The sequence below is a fragment of the Fundulus heteroclitus genome, chromosome 7 (assembly GCF_011125445.2).
Source record: "Fundulus heteroclitus isolate FHET01 chromosome 7, MU-UCD_Fhet_4.1, whole genome shotgun sequence".
Lineage (NCBI taxonomy): Eukaryota > Metazoa > Chordata > Actinopteri > Cyprinodontiformes > Fundulidae > Fundulus > Fundulus heteroclitus.
Window position 1 is genome coordinate 9,281,800 of NC_046367.1, and position 22,223 is coordinate 9,304,022.

Genomic DNA, 22,223 nt, shown 5'->3' on the forward strand with positions numbered 1-22,223 from the left:
ATGTGTTGTCTCTCCACCACGCTGACCACCTTAGGTAGACCAACGACGTGTGATTAACATGTGATTCCCATTGATTTCTCCTTTTAACCTGTTGATGAGCACAGCCTGTTCCCTGTCTGCGTTATGCTTTCATGTGAAGCCAGGCTTTGGGTTTCTCCTGGGACGTTCACACTGCAGGAAGTGAACTGCTGCAAATAAGGAGGGGCATGATGGGAGCCTCGCTGAACACTTCCTCTGCTGGGACCATGAAGGAAAAGCTCAGTGATTTTTTTTTGTGCTTGTTCAAAGCTAGGACATTCTCCGATGGCTGCTCTGGTGAATTGAAGTGAGGAAATCAGTTTACGGTGCGTCAATGGGGTTAACTTGGTGCAGCTCCTGCTGCCAGCTGACAATCCCCATCTCGCATGGCCCAGACGGGAAATGAGACCAGAGGCTGGAGGATGTCAAACGCAATTTAATTTTTTTTATTCATAGCTTCAGCCTACCATAGAAAAGTCTTATTAGTTTGATTGAGTAAATAACACAGCAGCTGATCTCTAGTTTTTTTCTTTCTTGGAGCAGATGATGGACAGACCTGAAGGTATCTTCAGGAGGGTTGAACGTCAAGCCAGTATGACATGAACAAACTAAGCAACTTGCCATTTAGGTTGTCCCATAAAGATCCGTGGTAGTAAACAAGTACTTCTGAGTACTTCTAGGGCATGTGTCCAGGTTTAATGGTTCAACAGGTAGGGTTGGTAGGGTGTAAGAAGATGTTGCAAAATAAAACTTCAACTATCATTATTGTGAAAATGAAGTTTGCTAATAAAGTGCTCAGTTGACTTTCTCTGAAGCAGTGTAAGCTATTTTTTTATGATCCCTGGAGATAAAGGTGTTTGGTCACACCTTGTGAATCTGTATTTATATCTGAGACTTTTAAAAGAGAAAGAAAGAAATTCTTGAGCTGCTGTTCTGTGCTGAAATAATCGACTAACAAAGACGATAGCGCTTAGTCAAAAAGCAGAGAAGAAGCCTCCATCATTTTTGAAAGTGTTGGTGTGGCAGCATGTTGGGAAAGTCTATAGAAAAAGGAAACAGTAACAGATGTTTTTCAAAAAAATAATCTAATGGGAGAGTTCTTTCCGACCAAACTAAGGGTATAGAGGCTGGAGTTATTCACCCAGAGTTTGTGGTAAATAAATTGCAACAAGTTATTGAAGTTATGTCTGCTTTTTCCAGTGCACATGTTGACCTCAGAGTCATAGCAAACCTGGAAGAAGTTGTCTTGTCTTGCTGTGTGCCAATAAGGTCAGGGCAGGGTCTAAGAAGCGGTCCTCAACCGCAACGTTTATATGTTTCCCAGGCCCAACACACCTGAGTCAAATAATTAGGTCATTAGCAGGACCAAGAAAGTTTAATGGGGTAAGGACTCTTCAGCCATAGAGTAAGTGCTCCGGCGGTCGCCATGATAAGTGCTGTCCGAATAGTGCAGTCGGTAAGGAAGGAGGTAGGAAAAGGAGCCTGTATGCTTCCTATGATAGTTCCTTTCACAATGGCCCTCACTGGCACTGAGGAGCCATAAGGAATCCCACAATCCTTTGCGTGACATGACGTATAAGAACAGCCCGACCCACAGAAATTAATGAAAATGTCTGGAGAGAAGAGAGCCCACACTATGTAGTTTATTTTCAGAAGGCTGTAGATCCAGCCTGTCTGTGGCAGATTGACTAGAAGCATCCATTTGTGTTTCCGTCGCCTAATGACGTCGGAGTTTAAGCTAGTCAGAAATCAGTGCAGCAGTTCGAAGCTCCTTTCCTCACCATGATAGAGTTCTTACTGTTGACCTCATGAAAGGTCAAGGAATAAGCATTTTTATATTTGCAAAAAAAAAAAGAAGAAGATGAAGATGAAGTAGTTTGTAGATTTTTTGGCAATAGTATCACCTTAGATTGCCATTGGATGCTGTAAAAACTGATCAAACCTTGACTGGATTGTTCTACATTAGTTTTAGATTCACATTTTCCCATTTTGTGATTTTTCAACACTTTATTCACTTGTAAAGATAATTCAACCTTTAATGCTGCCAAGTGTGGGTAAGATATTCCAGTAAGTTTGAATAGTGTATAAAGTTTAAAGCGTTTATAATCGTTGCTTTCACAGGCTGTTGTTGGGGCTTCCCCCACATCTGGCTAGCAATGCTACAACAACGGGGCAATAATGCGTCAAGGCATTGGCTGAACATCATGGTGCCTTTCAAGGCAGGGCTGCTTATTTTAACACAGCACCTACCATATTAAACTGTCTTAATCTGACCCAGTGTCTGTTTCTGCTGTCGCCGTTTTATTTATAAAGGATTACACGTGACAACTTTACTGCAGTAAAACGTCACGTCTCCTTAGTGCAGGCCGGCCAATTCATCCATTGTTTGGGTTTCTCTACACGCCTAATCCATGGGTAGAAACATGCACTGGGTGCTTGTTTCATTGTAGAGAGTGATTGGGAGGGTTTTCCTGCAGAGGCACTGGGAGGCTGGCAGCAGACACTTCAGGACATGTGGAGGTGTGGCTGTTGTTGTTGGACTCCCTCCAGCTCGTCCCACAGAGATCTGATCAGATTTAGGAAGCCAGAGTTACTGCTGTGTTCCTCGACGTTGTTTCCAAGCAGTTTTTTCTATAGCGCTGTGTAAGCATGGGCAATATGGACTTTACGTTTTTATTATGATATTATGTGGTATTGCATTACCAACAAAAATTATTTTAAAAATCTAATTTCAAAGTTTTTTGTTTATAATGCATCCACATCTTCACAAAAGAATGCTGCTGAAAATAGAACTCGCCCTTCATCAAATAGACTATTTAACTACAACAGTGACATTTAGTAGTGGAACTGTGCTGCTAAACTGCCTTCCACACCAACAACTGCTGACTGACCTCACTGAAGGTCAGTGATTAATTGCTTAGAAAAGCCTGAAATATTGCTTTAAATGCACAATTTTATCTAAGGGCACCTAAGCTTTGAGTTTTCAGAGTGGGTTGCCTGCACCCACTGTGGTCTAATGTCTCACAAGACTAATGAGAGGAGTGTGCTGACGGGTGAAGGATCTGCGTTGAAGCTGCAGCTCTGTGGACGAGGCCAAGCAGCAGGACACAGAGATAAAACTGCGAAGATAGATTTGCGCTTCAGGTAAATTCATACAAAATCTGGTTATTTGGCAGCTTTCTTGCCATTTGCCGTGCTGCACTGCAACAAACGCATTGCTGAACGAGTCCCCCGTGCTCTCTTTAGTTCAGACACGCTGCTGTCACTTACCTCTCTGTGACCAGATGTTTGCGCTCTGCCCAGCGCTGGTTCATATTTAGAAAGCTCCGGGAACACATTTTAGCATGGGTTTATTTTTCCTCAGCCAAAAAAGCCACCACGGGAGTACATCAGTGGAAATAAAAATCAGTACAACTGAAAGGATTTTTACGGACCTTGCCGCACGCAGGGTTCACAGATGCTGCTTTGCTCTGTTTGAAGCTTAGCTTTTAGTGTTTCTGTTTAGGTAAACCTCCTTCTCTGCGGTCATTTCTACAGGGAAAGCCAGCCAGAGTAACTGTTTGGTTTCCATTATCATGCCTACAGCTCCAGATGTGAGCAAAAAGCCTAGATGTACTTGGCTGTGTGGTGGCACTGGTTCCTTTTGTTAAGACTCACAAGATTTCACTTATTTTCACTTTAAAGGCAATGTGGAGAGAACAGTATTTCGCATCCGCAATAATTTATCTTCATGACAAATGGAGCTAAATAATATATTGAATTGCAATCAACAGCACATCATCTGTCTGGAATATTGTAAAAGACATCTTGAACGCAATATTTTGCAAAATATTGTGTTTCAGGCATCATGAGTTCACAGTCTGCATATCAATAATACATCTGGCCAGTTGAATGGACTCTTAAGTGCCCTTAATGCCCGCAGCTGGTGTATATTTTTAGTGGCTGAGATGCTAAGGCTGATGGCGTGGGGACACTGTCTGATGGAAAAGAAAGGGGAAAAAAAGTCAGGGTCAGGAAAAGTGTAGGTGGTTCGTCATTGCAATTCTCTGCCCCAGTATTGCAGTTCAAAATTTTTTACTGACATCGTGTTGCAACAGAAATGTAAAATCTCATACATAGAGATTCACTAAGTCAGAGGGTTGTGGATGATTACTGTTTGTGTTTAATTATTCGTCCTGCTGCTTCCTACTTTACCCTTTTTAGAAACTGTAATTGAACTGTTTTGATACATTTTTATAGCAGTCATGTAATGCCATGCTGTGTGAGAGAAACAGTCCCTGTTAAACATGGTTTCACTAATTTAAAACAACAGCAAAATGGGTTGGAATATGCATTTTAGGACTATATATTAATGATTAGCACAATTAGCATTGTTAGCATCACTAACAGTTAATAGCTGTCTCTGTCTCTATCCTCTACCCTTATATCAACTGAAACATTTTCAAAAGGCTTCCTACATCTCCAGATCCAGCCCTTCCTGTGGCAGATGGGCTGATTACACAAAAGTATTTGAGATTCCCCTGACTTTATTTTTATGACTGCATTGATACTGAAACTAGCCAACTGTGAGTTTCCTGCCCTCAGTTACAGCTTTCACACCGAAGAGAGTTGTGGTAAAACCTCATAATGATTTGGTGTCGCGTGAGCATAGATTTGGAGTCAGTTTTAAATTTCCGGCCTGCTGTCATTTTCCGCTGCGTCGCTATTGCTAGTCTCTGTCAGCATTAATTTGTTGTTGCTTTTATTCTGATTAAATCACAGCTGCCACCTACAGTGCCGCTATGACATCACTGTACAGCCTCTCTTCTCTCCTCCATGAATCAGACCAGATGTAACCATTATCAAAAACAACAGAAATCAGTAATATTGCACGATCCCAGGTAGACCAAACATTACTAAAATTAACTGAGAAAGCACACTGATATCTGTTTACTTCGGTTCCCTTTCGTAGAGTAACCAAAAAACATATTTAGCTGGAATTTCATGTGTTACAGGCAGATATTTCTCCCCAGTGTGATAAAAATGTTTGGAGCAATAAAGAACAGAAATAACAGAAATCCTACCAGATGAATATTTCTTCGGAAGTCGTGTTAACCCACTCAGAAAAACTGCTTACATTGAGTTAGTAGCTGTTTGTCAGGTTGACTAATTTCCGTTTGACAGCTAGGTTAGACGGCTGTTAGTGATAATGAAAGCAAACATTAGATAAGTATGGTATTCCATCTACACTCTGATTAAGTCAGCATAATTTATCAAGTAACAGCTTGATAGCTAGCAGGATGCTTTGGCATCTCATTCATCTTTGAACGAGCAAAATTCTTGAGTCACTAAATATTTTCTTTCAATAATCTGTTTTTGTTTAGTACTTTGAGGAACAGGACACAATTTGTCCATATATATATATATATATATATATATATATATATATATATATATATATATATATATATATATATATATATATATACATATATACATACATACATATATATGGACATTTTTGCAACAACACAGATGATTGGTTTAACCAGATGTAGATAAAGACAGATCCCTGAGGTTAGTGCATCTACAGTGTGTGGAAATCTTCTACCAAACTGCTAGCTGTCTGCCTGGGGATACAGCAGTGATGGTTGACCTTAAGTAAATGATGTGTCAGCATCACATCTAATACTGAGGCTTATGCAATTTTATCTTTAGCCAAGCCAGGCGGCTCCAGATTTTTTTGGACCTGCGGGAGACTTTTATGGCTTAAGCATCATCTTTCAGAAGCATAAATATGCATTACTGCTACAAAACATTTTGTAAGTCCAATGTTGTAGCAATGACCTTATAACAAAATTACCTAATTTAATGCAATCCCATGCAGACTTCTGTCTGCTGCAATGAAGATTCACTCACCTCAGCATGGCGATTGCTCATAACTCCTCCATCTGACAGACCTACTTTGAGATGAATTTGAGCAGAGATTTTGGGCGTCCAACATCAGTGTTTGACTGAATGCTCAAAACGTCCCATAAACGCTCTCCCAAAGCCTATGGAAAGACTTCAGAGAAGAGCTGAAGCAGTTATTACCTCAAAGGGTTGACGGACCTCACATTAAACCCTATAGAATCAGAATACAGTATCGCTCAGCTTAATTTGTATGTGCACAAAGACAGATGACGAAATACATTTGGGAGTAAAGTTTACTAGAGATACAAGATGAATTGGATGGAAAATGAGTAGAAATGAGTCTCACTGTCTGTTTTAAAAACTGAATAACATTCCAGGAATAACATTCGTACAACACAACAGAGGCTTAGTCATGGTCTAGGGTTACATTTCACTCAGCGATGTTGGGCATCTTGTCAAAACAGAATGAAATCAGAAATGCATCAGATTTTGATTTAAAAAGAGCACAATCTGCAAAGTGTATGTTTGGCCACGGCTTCATCTGCGGCTTTAGCAGTGATCCCGAACACGCAGGCTGTGTAGCTAAAGCCTGGGTAGAAAACACCACACAGAAGAAGCTTTAAAGGAGCCTAAACCTTGTCGTTTTCACTCTGGGATTTGAACAGAACAAAAGGCAGACATCATCTGAAGAGGAAGTTTAGAAAGACCTCCAAGAAGTCTGGATAACTATTTCTGAAACCATGTGTCCGTGAACAAAGCATCTTGTCACGACATAAAGTCTAATGTTACAGACGATCATGGACTGGAGGAAGCAAGAGCCAGTCTTCTGGTCACAATCTGACATTAAAATGTGCTAACTACAAATTCCACAGCTTGTGAAAGTCTGTGGCAACGGCCGAGTGATTAAACTCAGCAGAAATGTTATTAGAAAAGACAGGAGGGAGAGCTTCCAACGTGCCTTCAGCCGAAAAGCACGCTGAGCCTCATTACGGCCTCTCCCAGCACCTTATTACCAGGCAACACATGGTGATTTGCCTCACAGACCTTTCTTGTTGTGCCTTCTGCAGTTTACATGCCAGAAGGACCCCACCCACCATTGTCCTGAGGGGCCGTTAAACCGAGCAGGGTCTGAGGTTTGGATATCTGCTGCTGCAGACCACCCAGAGTTTACATCTGACCTCTCCTCACCCCCCCGTACAGCCCCCGCCTCCGCTGTTCTGCAAATGAGCCGAACATTTGAAAACAGTTAACGGCGTGGCTGTGACGCAGCAGCTTCGGTGTCAGCTCTGCATACAGAGCCATGCGAAAGTGTTCAAGCCTCTTGGACTGTTTCACGCTTGCATTACAACCGATCACTTCACGTTATTTTATTGAGACGTTATGTGATAGAACTGCACAAAGTGGTGGATTTGTGTGAAGTGGAGCTAAAATGGTTTTATGGTTTGTCGACCAACTCAAAAATACATCTGTAACTCTTTTGTGGTGTCTCTATCACAGCGCTTCCCACTGATTGTCCTTAATTGTCTGAAGCGTCAATCTACCTGGCATAGAGAAGCATCCCCGCAGCATGATACTGCCACCATCTTGCATGAGCAGTGTTAATATGCCACCAAAAATAACACTTTGCAAGTTCAGCATTGGTTTGATCTGAGTAGTGCACCTTCTGCAACAGAGGTGCTGTGTCACCTTGGTGCAAACTACAAACGGGACTTCTTATGTCTTACCTTCAACGATGGCTTTCTCAATTTCACTCCTCCTTAAAAGACGGATTTGGGTTGTGCGCGAATCATTTTTTTTGGGCTGCGGGTTATTATAGGAAAAGATGAAAAACTGATATTGTTGTTGACAGCTGGAGATAGGCACCAGCACCCCTCGCGACCCCAACAGGGATAAGCGTGATGGAAAATTGATGGATGGATGGATGGATATTGTTGAGTGCTGCGGAGGCGATAGTGATACCAGTTAACTAATGTTTTCATCTTTTATCTTCATTGAGTCCCCATCAGGATCTAACTAACCTTGCCTGCAAGATGAATTCTCACTGTAGTTGTGTGCTCACAAACACACAGGAATCCATCTTGTCCTGCTCCTGCCTCAATCGTTTGGGCCCAAACCGTTTTTGTTTCGGCCCAAATAATCGATTGCGTTGCAGTATTATGGACATTTAGCTGTGACGAATGCAAGAGCTGCTGAGCCCACAGCTGAACCAACATGAACATGGCAGAGCAGGAGGACCCACGCGTAGCGGCTGCTATCACATCTGTTTTGTAAGAATCCACAATTTCTTCTTTGAAAGAAGAGCAGTCAAAAGTACCTTAAATATTGTAACTTGCTGTGGTTTCTCATAGCGCCTGCTGCTGACATTTTCATTTGTTGCCGTGATTGGCTAAAACCATGATTACAATTCCTTGCACTGCAAAGCTCCAAATCCTTGTCCTGTTAACATATTCTTCTCATTCAAATAACAATGGGAAACTAAATCTGAAGGATTAAGAAATGACTGAACAGTCCAAGTAATAACCCAAATAAACTCTGAGTCCAAAAGATTCAACATTTGGGCTTCTCTCACATTTTCTTCCGGCTACACCAGGAGTTCATAGTGTAAACGACGTGGTTTCTAACCTCATCTGCAGAAACAATAGAGACCAATTCTTCTAGTCTTTTTTTAACCAGTCAAAAAAGAAATCCTCTCATATCTCTACACTTTTGCATTTCAGTGCAATTCCTTCTACAGCACAAGTAAAAGTTTGCACCATGGTATATAGCTGACACCTCAGAGTATGTCTTGCCATTTAAAGGAACTATACCTGATTCTGCACAAATCTGAACGGTGAGTGAGAACAGTTTAGTTCGAACTGTAAGCCCTGCCGCCAACTGTTTTATCCAATGAGAAACATTGGACATTGGATATTGAATTGGACTTGCTTGATCCCGTAATCACTTTGTCAATTGTTATTATCGAATGATGTCTTTTAAGAATAATACATTGCATAAAAAACCCTTTTCTTAACCAGACAAAAATAAATTCAGGTATAGCTCCTTTAATGCAAAACTCTGATATGCTTCATTTTATGCATTCATCAGATGTGATTGTGGGCACCCACAGTCTGTCCTCTGACCCCCCCCCCCCCCCTGAGGAGAGTCAGGAAAAAAGGAAAAAACAAGAAACCATTAAAAACATATGAAAAACATAAAAGAACAACATATTTCCCTGCAAGCTTAGAATCTTTACAAGATGCTTTTAAACAACAGTGTTGTTATTTGTGGTCTTTCCAGCAGTTTTACACACAAGCCTATTAACAGGCAATTACTGGAATGTAGCTGACATGACGGTTTCTGCATGCTAAATCATAGGTGACTCAGCTTCAGATAATGGCTGGTTTATGCCTTTTAAACAACACGTGGATGTGTGACATGGAAATCTCAAAAGTTAAAGGGAAGTTTCAACACAATACATTTTGTTGTTTTGCAGGACGAAGCACATTAAAGAGGGAGAAGTCAGAGCTCAGCTGTTTGTTTTGCCTGCATTTCTCCTTATATGCGATGCACCCCGTGTGCGTTTTATTTACAGCAACGGGAACGGCATCACTAACGGTAACATGACCGCAGCATCACTGCGTTGTTCTCTTTTTCTACAGAGGAACAACATGATTCACATGGTGTCACAAGACATGCTTTAAAGGTTTTATTCCACTTGAAAAAGATTGTGTATGGCAGCGTGTTCGACTGAGGACCGATCCTCACGTATACCAGAGGATTTGTCTGTCTGTAGAAAGTGTGTGATGTGAAGAAGCAGGAGCATCAAAGGCCTTGAAAAGTAAACTGGATGGGATCCTTGAGCATTGTGCTGCCCTTGGGCAGGCAACGTTATCAATTATGGACTAACATGAGAACTTTGCTATCTCTTAGATTTCTGTGCACCCCCAACCCAAATCCGCTCCTTAGAATTTTATTCAACCCCGTTTTATCATGGACGCTTTCTTTACTCCCACTGGTTGATATATTCGGCGACTGATGTTGCTCTGGTGGAGTGGAAGAACTGAAGATCATCCAGAACCTCGCACGACCCACCTATTAATAAATTTAGATGTTAGGCATGAACTAGTTTAAGATTTTCCCATTGCTTTTATATGAAATAGAGATTCCATAATTATTCCTACTGATGTCTGTAACATTTACTTAATTGGATCATTTTAATTGCTACAGCTTGCAAGCACTGAGTTGGATCCCCGGGTGCATTGTCCTGCTGAATGAGGGCATTTGAAGACGAATGCACTTTGTTAGGGCCGGGCAATTTATTGTATCGTCTGTCATTGAGGGGGTGGGTGGGGTGGGGGTTCAGTTTGTCCTGACTCTCTTTAAGGGGGGCTGATGAGGTTCATGATTACTGTGCATGGGCCTTGTGTGAATTATGATATATATTGATGCTATGACCACCGTATGGATTACATATTCATTAAAACCTTTATCTGAGGAAATTAACAACTCCTACCAAAGATCTGTAAACCACACATCTAGAAATTCTGATATGTTCAAAAAGTCTGTGTAGTATACATTTTTTAATCTGTTTACTTATGTCCAGCCTAGTTCTGTACACATACATCTGAACTCCTGAAAAAGACTCACATGTTTATATAAAACTTTAATCACACTAATGAAGGCATTTAGGCCCCAACGGATATGCAGCATATGGGCTGGTTAATGTTGAGCTGTGGTACAGAATGTACTGGGAATGTTCAAAGTGGGTAGAAATGTTCTGCAAAGGTCCCGAACAAATATTTGAAAAAGTCAGTAATTACCTTCAAATCAAAAACTCGACGGGAATGTAAATTTCTCTCATTTTGAACTCTGTGTCAATGTCGTGCTTCATGTTTTTCAGAGAGCCTGGGCAGCTGCTAACGTCCATCATTGCCTGAAAAAAAGCGCAGCAGAGTCATTGAAGTCACAGGGTTGGTCACGGTGAAGGGCCCCATCATGGCCGCCCATCGGATCAGAGCCACCAGCAGCAACAACACTTCTCTCCCTCGCTGCAAATCGGAGGGGACGCTCATCGACCTCAGTGAGGGCGTGTCAGAGGCCAGTCTGACTGATGTCAAAGGTCAGAATACTACAACAAGAAAATGTGGTTTCATAGTTGAACATTTTTAGTTTGTTAGTACAAAGTTAAGTTAGTTAGTACAGAGTTAAATAAATGTACCTTTATTCTAGAACGGCTTATGGTATTAAATATATTTATATGCTCTGAAAATGTTTCATATAAACTAAAATGAATACTACAGTAGTGATGACCACTCATGACTTTGATCTTTCTCCTGTTCAAATACACTTTACCGTACAGTGCCTAGAAAATTTACTTATACAAAGTACAAAGTTCAGTCCCTTTCCTATGATACCCCTGTATGAAATTCAGTGCAGCCTTCAGAAGTCACTTAAGCTATGTGAAATTTAATCTCGGTATGAATACAGTTGTTCTGTTTCTGGTGCCAGATGTTTGTTAGAGAACATTGGTGAACAAACAGAATCATGAAGATCAAGGAACCCAGCAGATAGATTGGTGAGAATGTTGTAAAGATGTTTAAAGCAGGTTTAGGTTAGAAAGCAATATCCCAAACTTTGAACGTCTTAGAGAGCCCCGTTTAACTGCAAAATTAAAAAGCTATGTTGCCCATCTGCTTTAAAAAAAGACTAGGGTACACATGATAACATGTGTGGACAAGAGGGTCTACCTACACTGACAGGCCAGAGAGGGGGTATTAATCAGAGGAGCACCCAGGTGGCAAATGGTCACTCTAAACTCCACAACAGAGGTAGGAAAATCTATCAGTGGGACAACTCTCACTCATGCTCTCCAGAACTCTGGAAAAAAAATAATTGTTCGAAGAAAGCCATAAGATGTCCCAAAACATGTAGGGCAGCGGCCCTCAAACTGGGGTCCCCGGACCCCCGGGGGGTCCGCAAACCTCAGATTAGGGGTCCGTGAAACAATGTTGTTGGGCCTGAGGAGGCACTGCTGAGGATGCATGGGGTTGAGCTAAGTAACACAATGGACAAATATTTAACTCGGTCCACTTCATCAAGTAAGGCAAAAACAAAATCAGCTAAAATCAGGAAGTATGACAACAGTTACATCGAGTTTGGCTTTATTAAAAATGAGGATCTAATCTCCACCAAATCTCTAATATTAAGTGTGTATATATACATATATATATATATATATATATATATATATATATATATATATATATATATATATATATATATATATATATATATATATATATATATATATATATATATATATATATATATATATATATATATATATCATAACGTACTTAACAATACAATAGGCTGAGGAATCTAAAGGGGTCCTTTGAAAAAATGTTTTTACCGTTGCTAAGGGGTCCCTGGCCACGAAAAGTTAGAGAACCCCTGATTTAGGGGATGTGACAAACATAGAAGATAGTTCTCTAGTCAGATGAGACCAAAACCAAAGGTTTTTCCCTTTTCACTATTCAAAACACTTTGTGTGGAAAAAATTTACATTTCACATCACTGAACAAAAAATCATCCCCAGGGATGAGACATGGTAGTGGGTGCATCGTGCTATGCCCATGCTTTTCTTCCGCATGGACAGGATATGGCTACATACAGTAGGCCCTGTATTTAGGACAAAAAGCCTGATAGAGGTTACAAAATAATTGAGACTGGGGCAAAGGTTCACCTCCCAGCAGGGCAACAGCTGTACACATAAAGCGAAAGCTAGTATTTAATGGTTTAATCAAAGAGTTAATAGTGAAATGTCAGAATGGCCCATTGAAAGTCCAGATCTAAATCCAGCAGAGAATCCTTGGTAAGATTGTATATTTACAGGTGCTATCCTTCCAATCAGACCAAGCATGAGCAAGCATGGGCGAACATTTCACTCTCTGAATGTGCAATGCTGGTAGAGACATACTCCAAAACACTCGGTTTTGCAACCACAGTAGAAGATGCTTCCACAAAGTATTCCCTGAGGAGGCAGAATAAGAACATACATGCCACACTCTAAGAACATTGCCCGTGCTTACCAACCCAATTTAAATGCACTGATGTTTGTGGTTGTAACTTGACAAAATTAGAAAAAGTTCAAGGAGCATGAATGCTTTTTCTAAACCTGTGTATGTGAAAGAGTTTTATTTAAATGTTTTATTCACTATTTTTATACATTACCACCGTATGGGAAAAGGTAACGATAGGTCTTCTTTTGGTGTCTTTTTCAGTGCCTTCTCCCAGTGCCTTACGATTGGATACAACAGCTTCCTTCGGTGCTGCAAGAGAAGTTGTTGCTATAAAGGACTACTGCCCATCCAGCTTCACCACTCTCAAGTTCTCTAAAGGCGACCGACTCTACGTCCTTGACTCATCGGGGGGAGAGTGGTGGTATGCCCACAACAACACAGAGATGGGCTATATCCCTGCAGCTTATGTGGAACCCATCAACTTCAGAGACTCGTCCTTTAGTGACAGCGGGATGATTGATACGGTGGGAGACTCTAACGAGGAGGGAGCCAAAGAAATGGACCTGTTAGGAGACTGGACAGGAGTGATTCTAAAACCAACCACTTTTCAAAATGGAAATCCTTTTGCAACAACCCCTACCTCGACAAACCCTTTTCTAAACGGGGGTCCTAAGAGTTCATTTGATCAGACAATGAAAGAGAAATCAGTTGACCTTCTTCTGTTTGATACACTCACTTCTTCTGGCCCCCCTTCTGCAAGAACCTCTGGAGAGAATGGTTTTAGCAGCAGCGTGTTCAACTCGAACCCTCTCAGTCCCACTGTGGGAGTGGGTCAAACATTTCAAAGAGACAACCCGTTTTTCAGAAGCAAACGTTCCTACAGCCTGTCTGAACTGTCCATCCTTCAGGCTCAGACAGACACTCCTCAAGCCTCCAACGGATTCTTCAGAGGTCTTAAAGCACCAGCACCTGAGCAGTTCCAGAGCAGGGAGGACTTCCGCACAGCGTGGCTCACCCATCGCAAGCTGGCCAGGTCCTGCCATGACCTGGATTCACTGGGTCAGAGCCCGGGCTGGGGGCAAACTCAACCTGTGGAAACCAACATTGTCTGTCGTTTGGACAGCTCAGGAGGTGCTGTGCAGCTTCCGGATACCAACATTAGCATTCTTGTACCTGAGGGCCATGTGGCGCCAGGAGACACGCAACAAATCTCCATCAAAGCTCTGCTTGACCCACCGCTAGAGCTCAACAGTGACCGCTGCACCACGGTCAGCCCTGTCGTGGAGATCAAACTCAGCAACATGGAAACCAAAACCACCATCACCCTGGAGATGAAAGTGTCCGTCGTTGTGAAAATGGAGAGCAGACAGACAACGGAAGTATTATGTGTGAGGAGTGATTGTAAAGAGGGGCCATATACCCCCATCCCTCAGGCGTACTTGTACGGGGACACAGTTCAGGTTGGCTTGGATAACCTTGAGCCATGCATGTATGTATGTGTCGTTGCCCAGGCCCATTCTTTACTTCCCGAATCCACAGTTTGGGAGCATGTGGTTAAAAAGATCACCTTAGGAGTTTACGGTCCAAAACACATCCACCCATCCTTCAAAACTGTGGTGGCCATGTTCGGCCATGAATGTACTCCAAAGACCCTGTTGGTGAGCGAGGTGGGTAAACAGGCACAGTCTGCACCGCCAGTTGCTCTGCAGCTTTGGGGTAAGCACCAGTTTGTCTTGTCAAAACCTCAAGACCTCCATGTTGGGGTTTACTCCAACATGGCTAACTACGAGGTAAAAGCCAGTGAGCAGGCAAGAGCCGTCCGGGGCTTCCAGGTTAAATTAGGCAAAGTGAGCAGGCTGGTCTATATGATTTCCACACGGAATGCCGAAGACGTTTCAGATTTCACCCTAAGAATCCAGGTCAAAGATGACCAAGATTGTATCCTGGCTCAGTTTTGTGTCCAGACACCAACACCGCCACCCAAAGCAGGCCCAAAGACATCGGTGCAGCGGCGATTCTTGAAGAAGAAGGAAGTAGGGAAAATCGTTTTGTCTCCTCTTGCCGTTGCGACCAAGTACCCTGTTTTCCAGGACAGGAAGGTCAATAACCTGAAGTTTGGGAAATTTATCAAAACCGTAATCAGGCATACAAAAAACCAGTACTTGCTCGAGTACTTAAAAGGAGACTTTGTAGCTCTCCTGAGCGAGGAGAAGATCAAGCTGAAGGGCCAGTTGTGGACAAAAGAGTGGTACATTGGGTATTATCAGGGTAAAATAGGGCTTGTTCATGCTAAGAATATTCTGGTGGTTGGCAAAGTGAAGCCCATTTACTTCAGCGGGCCTGACCTCACAACCTCATTGTTGCTGGAGCAAATACTGAAGCCTTGCAAGTTCCTCACATACATCTACGCCTCTGTAAGAACAATACTGATGGAGAATATCGGCAACTGGCGAGTGTTTGCAGATGCTCTCGGATACCTCAACCTGCCCCTGACGCATTTCTGCCGCACAGAGCTGGACAGCGAGCCAGAGAGGGTGGCGTCGGTCCTGGAGAGGCTAAAGGAAGACTGCAACAATGCGGAGAGCAAAGAGAGGAAGTCCTTCCAGAAAGAACTCCTGACTGTAAGTTACAGCTTTGGTATGGTCCTCTGTGGCAGTAGCCTCGTACTCAGAAAAAGAAAGAGGCTCTTGTTTTGCTTTTGTTTTATGCACTGCGTCTCGGTTGGATACCTTTTATCCTTCATGTGTCCAATTAAACGGCCATATGTTTTGGAGATTTCTCTCAGAGAACAATCATTCTTTTTCTTAGGTTAGTAATCTGCCCACTGCTGCTTAAGGCCTCAAGCTTCAGGCGGGGATCCAGTTCTGTTAATTCTGCTGGGAGAGCAGTCGATAACTGCTGTGTAGGCACTGAGGTCTAATAGGGACCTCAGGAGCTGTGGAAAACAGCAGAGTGCTTTGTTCCCCCTCTACCAGTGTCTGTTGCTGGAGTTTCGCAGTTTGCATATAATATGCTGATCTGATAAATCCAGTTGATCTTTATAGACATACAAATCAACCCAGGATGGAGCAAAACGGGCTAGTGAAACAGCTGAAGGAAATAGCCCTATGGTCCGGTACTTTTAATCTTAAAGAGACAGTATGGGCAGGTATCTGCAGCCTTTGACGCATCTCGTTTGTAGCCAGCAATCCTTGTCTTTTTATTATGAAATATGTAAATGCAGAGCAGTGTTAACAAACCACCTTCCTTTGGCATGGAAATGTGGATTTTTCAGCACAGCTTCAGGGGGCCGGTGATTCTCCTCCACAGAGTCTGGATACCATTTCTCCAATGGTATCCAGACTCTGTGAAAAATAACTGCCCCCCCCCCCCCCCCCACACACACACACACACGCATACACACATACACAAACAGAAAATACATTTTAAATATCAAACGTAACCGTAACATAATACATATTCCAATTGGCCTTTCTTGTTGTTGAATCATAAACACTGAGTTTAAGCAAAGCAAGTGAGGTCTGCAGTTGTTTCTATATTTTACTGGGTTCTTTTGTGACCTCCAGGCTGAGTCATCAAAGCATTCTTGTAGAAATTTTACTTTACCAGACTATCTTGGGAAGGTTTTTCCACTGTTTCAAGTTTTCTCCGTTTGTGGATAGTAGTTCTCACTGTGGTTCAATGCTGCTCCAAAACCTTTAAAACTACTGTGAACCTTTGAGATCTTTGAGCCTACTTCATGTTGTCTGAAAGTTTATATTCAGTGATTCCATGATTCTACAACTCTAGGAATTATCAAACCTGTATGTGAACGGAAGAGGTGGTTATTACCAGTTCATTTGTTTAATAGGCTGGTAAGATACATTTTGGCATTGGACTAGGTAGCCCCCCCCCCCCCCCAGAAAGTAGCAGAATAAATATGTAAAGGCAGAATCCTTTTCATGGCATTATACTATCGACTGTCGGCTGTAAAACTGAGGACTTTTTAGTTTATTTAGTTTATTCTCCTCTAACTTTTTAAAGCAAGAAATTTGGCTAGTGTTAAACCTGTTTGTCCCAGTGTGCAAGCATTGTTTCGCTGTCACTATGCAATCGTCCTGAGAGTCTCTCACTAAAGCTGAAGTTCCACAGAGCAGGAACTCTGTAATTTACCCAAGGTTGTAAACACTAGTTAGAACCATTTATAGACAGAGAAACCGTGGTTTGGAGGAGAACATAATAAAAGGTGCTAGATAAAAATATGCCCGGGAAGGAGGTTTGACTGTAAGGCTGGTTATAGTGATATTTCTGCCTACGTTACATATACAACATGCAGCAATCTGGCCATTTTAAAGCCACAAAGGCTTTTTGTTTAATCTGATATCTGATATTTTGCCGGGAAAGGTAAAATAAAGTCTGGTCCCCTAGAAAAGTGGGTTTCAATGCATGTGTGGGCTGCCGTATAAATAGGTTCTGATTTAAATGCTGTCACGTGGAATCTCCTTTTCCTTCAAAACGAGTAGGTATCCCAAGTAGTGAGGATTGACTCTCACAGCTTGCCTGTGACTGTTTTGGCACTGATGGGAAGTCTATTTGTAGAAGAAAGAACCAGATCAAAAGCTGCGTAGCTGCACCAAAGAGCCGCCTTTGTGTTCCAGAGTCTGAAACAATTGTGGTCTGCCTTGATTGTGTGAGAGGACAAAAAAGGAACATCAGTGCTGTTTGCACACACTGGTGAAATGTCTTTACTCAACAGAGTTTAACAGTTTTTTTAGTTACATATAAAACCCAGTCAAAGGAATATCTACAAAATGAAATAAGCAATTAAATTAAATTAAATTTATCAGTGATGTACAGCGTTGTGCAAATGCAATCATACCCCTTGCATTGCTGACATAAATATCCAATTTGCAGATGCTAATCGAAGCTAAAAACAAGTGATGAATTAGATATCTACAGTAGTTACTGTTTTGATCCTAAAAGTGCTGTCTCCACCTGCTCCAAATGATTGGTCTTTACACCCCTCCCCATTCCATGAGCTTCTGAATGAAGTTCTCGTCTTGACCTTTCAAAGTCTGCCAGATTGTGGGTGGTTTTAGCAGCACAGAGCCCATGTGCATGTCGTAGTCATTGAGAATTTGAGGCAGGAGAAAAGGCACTGATGCTTGAGTAGCTACACTGGCCCCTTTATTTGGTACACCTCGCTCATGCCGTATTGTCTTCGAAGCTGCTTTAAGTCTTCCTGAAATAGATTCAACAACATTGTTCAGCCATTTTGTTTTGTTGACATAAAAGTGTCACGCGGTTGCTGCAGATTTGTCGGCTTCACATCAACAATGAGATTCTCCTATTGCAAGACATCCCACTGCTGCCATGTTGGATTGAAGGTGCTCTACTCAATGGGTAGAGTAGTTGTCTTGCAATTGGAAAGTTGTGGGTTCAATTTCACCTTCCCCCGTCACATGTCAAGGTGCCCCTGGGCAAGGCATTTAACCACAAGTTGTAATGGTGTATGAATGTGTATGAATGTGCATGTGTTAGTAAGTGCAATTGGGTGAATGTGGCTATTGTGTAAAGCGCTTTGAGTGGTCAGTATGACTGGAAAAGGGCAATATAAATTCAGTCCATTTACTAAGAGACCTGGAGGCCATTGAAGTTCAGTGAACTCATTATGTTTGAGATGATTAGAGCTTTTTGACACAGTAGATTGTTCTGCTTTTCTCAGAATATGGGTACAGTGTGGTCACATACATGGTCAGCAAAAATACTGGGTAGGTCTTGGTGTTTAAACGGCGCTCAAAGTGTGCCAAGAAAAGATGTCCAACACCATTACACCACCAGTACCTGTAATGTTACTGCAAGGTGGAATGAATAGATACTTTGGGTTTTTTATGGAAAATCTAAATGTTGCTGCTGACATAGTCATTTTTCAAAGCAGTGTTTTTCCAATCTGTGAAGGTCCAGTTTTGGTTTGCCTGTGTAAATTGTAGCCTCAGTTTACTGCTCACACGATGGGCACTAGGTGTGGTCCTGTGCTGCTGTAGCCCATCTGCTTCAATGGTATTCCACATTGGTTGATTGTGCCAAGTGTTTATTTAAGCTATTGTTTCCTTCCATTACGTCTATTGGCATATTTACTATGTATTTACTTTGATTTGCTAGGACCAGAAACAACACTGTATTTTTCGGACCATAAGGCGCACTAGATTATAAAGTGCATTAAATTTTCTGTGTAATATCACCACCTTTTAGTTTACTCAGAGATTTCTAGAAGGGTGTCACTATTTCCAATTCCAGAATGTTCTATCTAGTCCTAGTATCTGCTGCAGTCCACTCCCATCAGTTTACTCTTGCAAATTAACAAAGTAAGAAATTGTCATCCTGTTGCCGTTTCTTTGAATAAAAGCCTTTGCTGGCGCTGCACAATGTATCAAATTACAATCATCATAGCAATACCAATGTACCAACTGGTCATATGCAATATTTGGTTGGCTCTATATTGCAAAGGCTAGTCATTAAAACCTGATTTTCAATAATAACTTTAGCCACATGGATGAACTTCCTCTGTTCTTTATGTCCACATTTGATTTTTGCGACTTTTCCTTTAATGCTCTTAACTCTAAAAAATGGCATTTAAAAATGTGCCATATAAGATTTAAACTTTTGGTATGAGGCAGTTATTCCGATTTAACTTGTCTTTAACTTAAAAGAAAAAAAAACAGTTTGAAGTTGAAACAAGAAACACATCCCAACTCTTGTATGTTCTGCATGATGGGACACAGTTAGAGGGTTACCTTCACCAGTTATATGTGCCTTTTGAAAATTCTTATAATCAAATAAACCAGAATAACTGGGATTGAGTGTTGCTAAAACTGATTTCAACTGAGCTAATGAATAGTTTTTCTATGCTCTAAAACGTTTAGATGATTATTACCTTAAAGTCATAGATGATCCAAAACTATAGTTATTTAAAAAAAAAAGTGATTCTGCTTTTGTAAATAAGTAATCGTTGATTGTCCAGTTTCAGATTTTAGTGTTGTCATAGTTCCTAGAGTACAAGTGAGGATTATTTGTGCTTAAATATGATCAGCAAGTGGCTTATATGACGCAAGATCCACTTGTTTGTCTCCAGTCCGAGCTGTATAGTGAGGTTTGGCTTCAGCAGCAGGCAGGCACAGGCCCGTTCCCACAGAGAATCTCTGGATCCAAGGTTCAGACTTAAAATGATCGTCACCATCATTTGGGGCGTGTTCGGACAGCTACCGAGAGCCCTCATGCCTCCCAGTCTTTATGTGAAACAGCTTAGAAGAATGAAACACACTGCACCCTTTTATCTGGCTTCAGGAGTTAGTCCGTTCTTCCAAATGTTTTTTGGGTTTAATTACACGGCCATGATGCATTTGTTTACAGAGAGTTCAAAGAGAGGGAGGGAATGGAGGGTAAAATTAGTGAAATCAGATGGGTGGCTTCTCACATTTCAGCAGGATTGGCTGCCGGCGAGTCGGACAGTTTACATTTTTATTGAAAACTAGATATGCAACACAGAATCCAATCTCTATAATACTGAGAAAACCATTTTACTTTCTGAAGCAGTTTATAGTCCATTAACTAAGGGTAAAAGTCCCATCATAAAAGGCTGCTCTTCGTGAAGGATTTATTGGTGAAATACCAACAAAATAGAATTGCTTTTGACATCAATGGTTTCATCAAAGTTTCATCAAAGTTGCACATTTTCAGATATTATGGCTAGCCCCTGGTGAGCACGAGGAGACGGTTGTTTACTGATCCTGGTGCTATACAGGCAGCTTTTCAAGAAGCTGAAATTTAAACAAGTCTCTGCAAGAGAAATGGGAACCTGTCAAATCTCTGTCATGTTTCCACTCCCAATGTTCTCAGGTAGTAATGGCTGTGCGAATGATGCTTCCATTACATATTTACCAGTGCGGTGCTGCAGAGGAGCCGGATGCCCAGTAAAGAGGTGTTTGTTGTTGTTGTCAGCGGGTGATAGCGAGCGTCCAGGTCGTGTATCCCGCCTGCAGATGCTTCCTGCCTCATTGTTCAGAAACATAACACAAGTTCCAGTTGAGGACCTGGAGGCGCCTACGATTCGTGCAGCCTCATTGTTCTTCCATTAATCCTCTGTGAGCCAGATCCCAGGTGACCAATCAAACTATCACATTCTTTGTGGTAGGTGGAATCTTATCTTTCACACGACTTCTAACACATTTCACTGTGAGACTGGAGCCTCATTTGGGGCGGAAATACTAATAAGGGCGCACTTTGACAGAAACTTAGTTAAGTACTATTAAAAGCTATACCCTAGAATCACTAGTAGTGTAGTAGTGTCAACTTAAGCAAGGTTTTAGCGACATAATTAAACTGAAACTAATATTTTTTGCTTAGGTTGCACAGTTGAACATAGTTGAACTGTTATTTGGAAATAACCCTGGGCCAGTGTGAGGTCAGACAGAATGATGACCTGGATGTCCTGGTAATGTAAAGAAAAATTAAATCCATCCATCCATCCATCCATCCATCCATCCATCCATCCATCCATCCATCCATCCATCCATCCATCCATCCATCCATCCATCCATCCATTTTCTGACCCGCTTAACCAAAAATGTTAAAATGGAATTAATGACATAAATAAGCATCACTACTGGTGGGAAAATAATTATTCATATTGATGCATTATACGGTTCCGGTTGGAAGATTATTTACACACATCATGCCCATGAATGCCTCCATATTGATTTTGGGCTTATAAGGATGCTGTTCACTGTTCGTTTTCCAAGGAGGGATGTGAATACAACAAAGATCTTTAGAAGTATTAGGTGCACAAGTCACATACATGCCAGAAGCTAGAATCCAGTCATTTAGTTTATAATCCTAAACTCAGGATTTTGGCATGTTTCTGACTGCTCTTCTTGCCAGAACAATTTTTTTTATTTTTATTTTTTTAATGTTAATATTCCTGCTACAGATACTAATTTTAAGCTTATTCCTTAAAGGTAGAGTCGGCAATTTTTCCCAAAGTTTCCCCAAGTCCCTTTTTGAATAACTGTGCATGTGCAAGACCGGCTTACCTTGCTCTTCCACTCCTCAGTGGGATTGCATGAAAAAAATCTCCCAAATCCACCCTGGTCTTATTTCTTTCTACTGAGGTCTTCCTCTTCTTCTCGTAAACTTTGACACAGTTTGCTTCGTGCGACTCTCTAGCCATGTTCAAAGTAAGCGGTGAGAGCAGTGGAGCTACAATGAATGGCTAACACCGAAGCTAACCGCTAAGCTAACTGGATACACAAGCACTAGAAGCGTGCATGGGCAGTC

General features: G+C 41.6%; 1 protein-coding gene across 1 annotated transcript in view; it reads left to right on the plus strand.

Annotated features, from left to right (window-relative positions):
* LOC105937937 (SH3 domain-binding protein 4) overlaps window positions 1-22,223 on the plus strand; it is a 59,243-nt gene that overhangs the window by 17,074 nt on the left and 19,946 nt on the right. The window contains exons 2-3 of the mRNA XM_012879513.3: window positions 10,790-11,008; window positions 13,173-15,532. Of these exons, the coding sequence (XP_012734967.2) occupies window positions 10,885-11,008; window positions 13,173-15,532 (2,484 nt within the window). The 5' untranslated portion in view covers window positions 10,790-10,884. The remainder of the gene's footprint in view (window positions 1-10,789; window positions 11,009-13,172; window positions 15,533-22,223) is intronic.